At 64.6% G+C, this 545-nt stretch overlaps 1 protein-coding gene across 1 annotated transcript in view; it reads left to right on the plus strand.

Moving 5' to 3' along the window:
- Positions 1–150: 150 nt before the first annotated feature.
- EMIHUDRAFT_458023 (hypothetical protein) overlaps positions 151–545 on the plus strand; it is a gene marked incomplete at both ends in the record, with an annotated part of 927 nt that continues 532 nt past the window's right edge. Inside the window, one exon of the mRNA XM_005775781.1 lies at positions 151–250. Within this exon, the coding sequence (XP_005775838.1) occupies positions 151–250 (100 nt within the window). The remainder of the gene's footprint in view (positions 251–545) is intronic.

Raw genomic sequence — 545 nt, forward strand, 5'->3', positions numbered from 1 at the left:
TCGCCGACTCGACCGCGCTCCGCCTGTACTCCACTGTCCTCGTATCTCCCCCGTCTTCCCGCGGCGCTCGGAAGACTCTGCACGATACCGCCTGCACGCGCCGAGGCTGGCGTGTTCGTGGCGCAGGCGCTTGTGCTGCAATGCGTCGCGATGGCGCTGCGGCGGCTGCTACTGAGCCCCGCCGAGGGCGGTGGCGTCCCCGACCGCCACGGGACCGAACCCACACTGGGTTCGAGTCTCTGGAGGTATGGTGCTAGGCGCCTCGGAGGAGGAGTACGTTCTCACTTTCGCGCCGCGTGACGCACGCGAGCTCGCCGAGAGGTCCCTGCTATCTCCCCATGCCTCCCCACATCTCCCCACATCTCCCCATATCTCTCCCATATCGCCCCACATCTCCCCATGCCTCCTCATATCTCCCCATATCTCCCCATATCTCCCCATGCCTCCCCATCTCTCCCCCCATCTCTCCCCCCATCTCTCCCCATCTCTCCCCACATCTCTCCTCATCTCTCCCCTTCTCTCCCCAAAACTTTCCCATCTCTCCC

The sequence above is a fragment of the Emiliania huxleyi genome (assembly GCF_000372725.1).
Source record: "Emiliania huxleyi CCMP1516 unplaced genomic scaffold EMIHUscaffold_293, whole genome shotgun sequence".
Taxonomy (NCBI): Eukaryota; Haptophyta; order Isochrysidales; family Noelaerhabdaceae; genus Emiliania; species Emiliania huxleyi.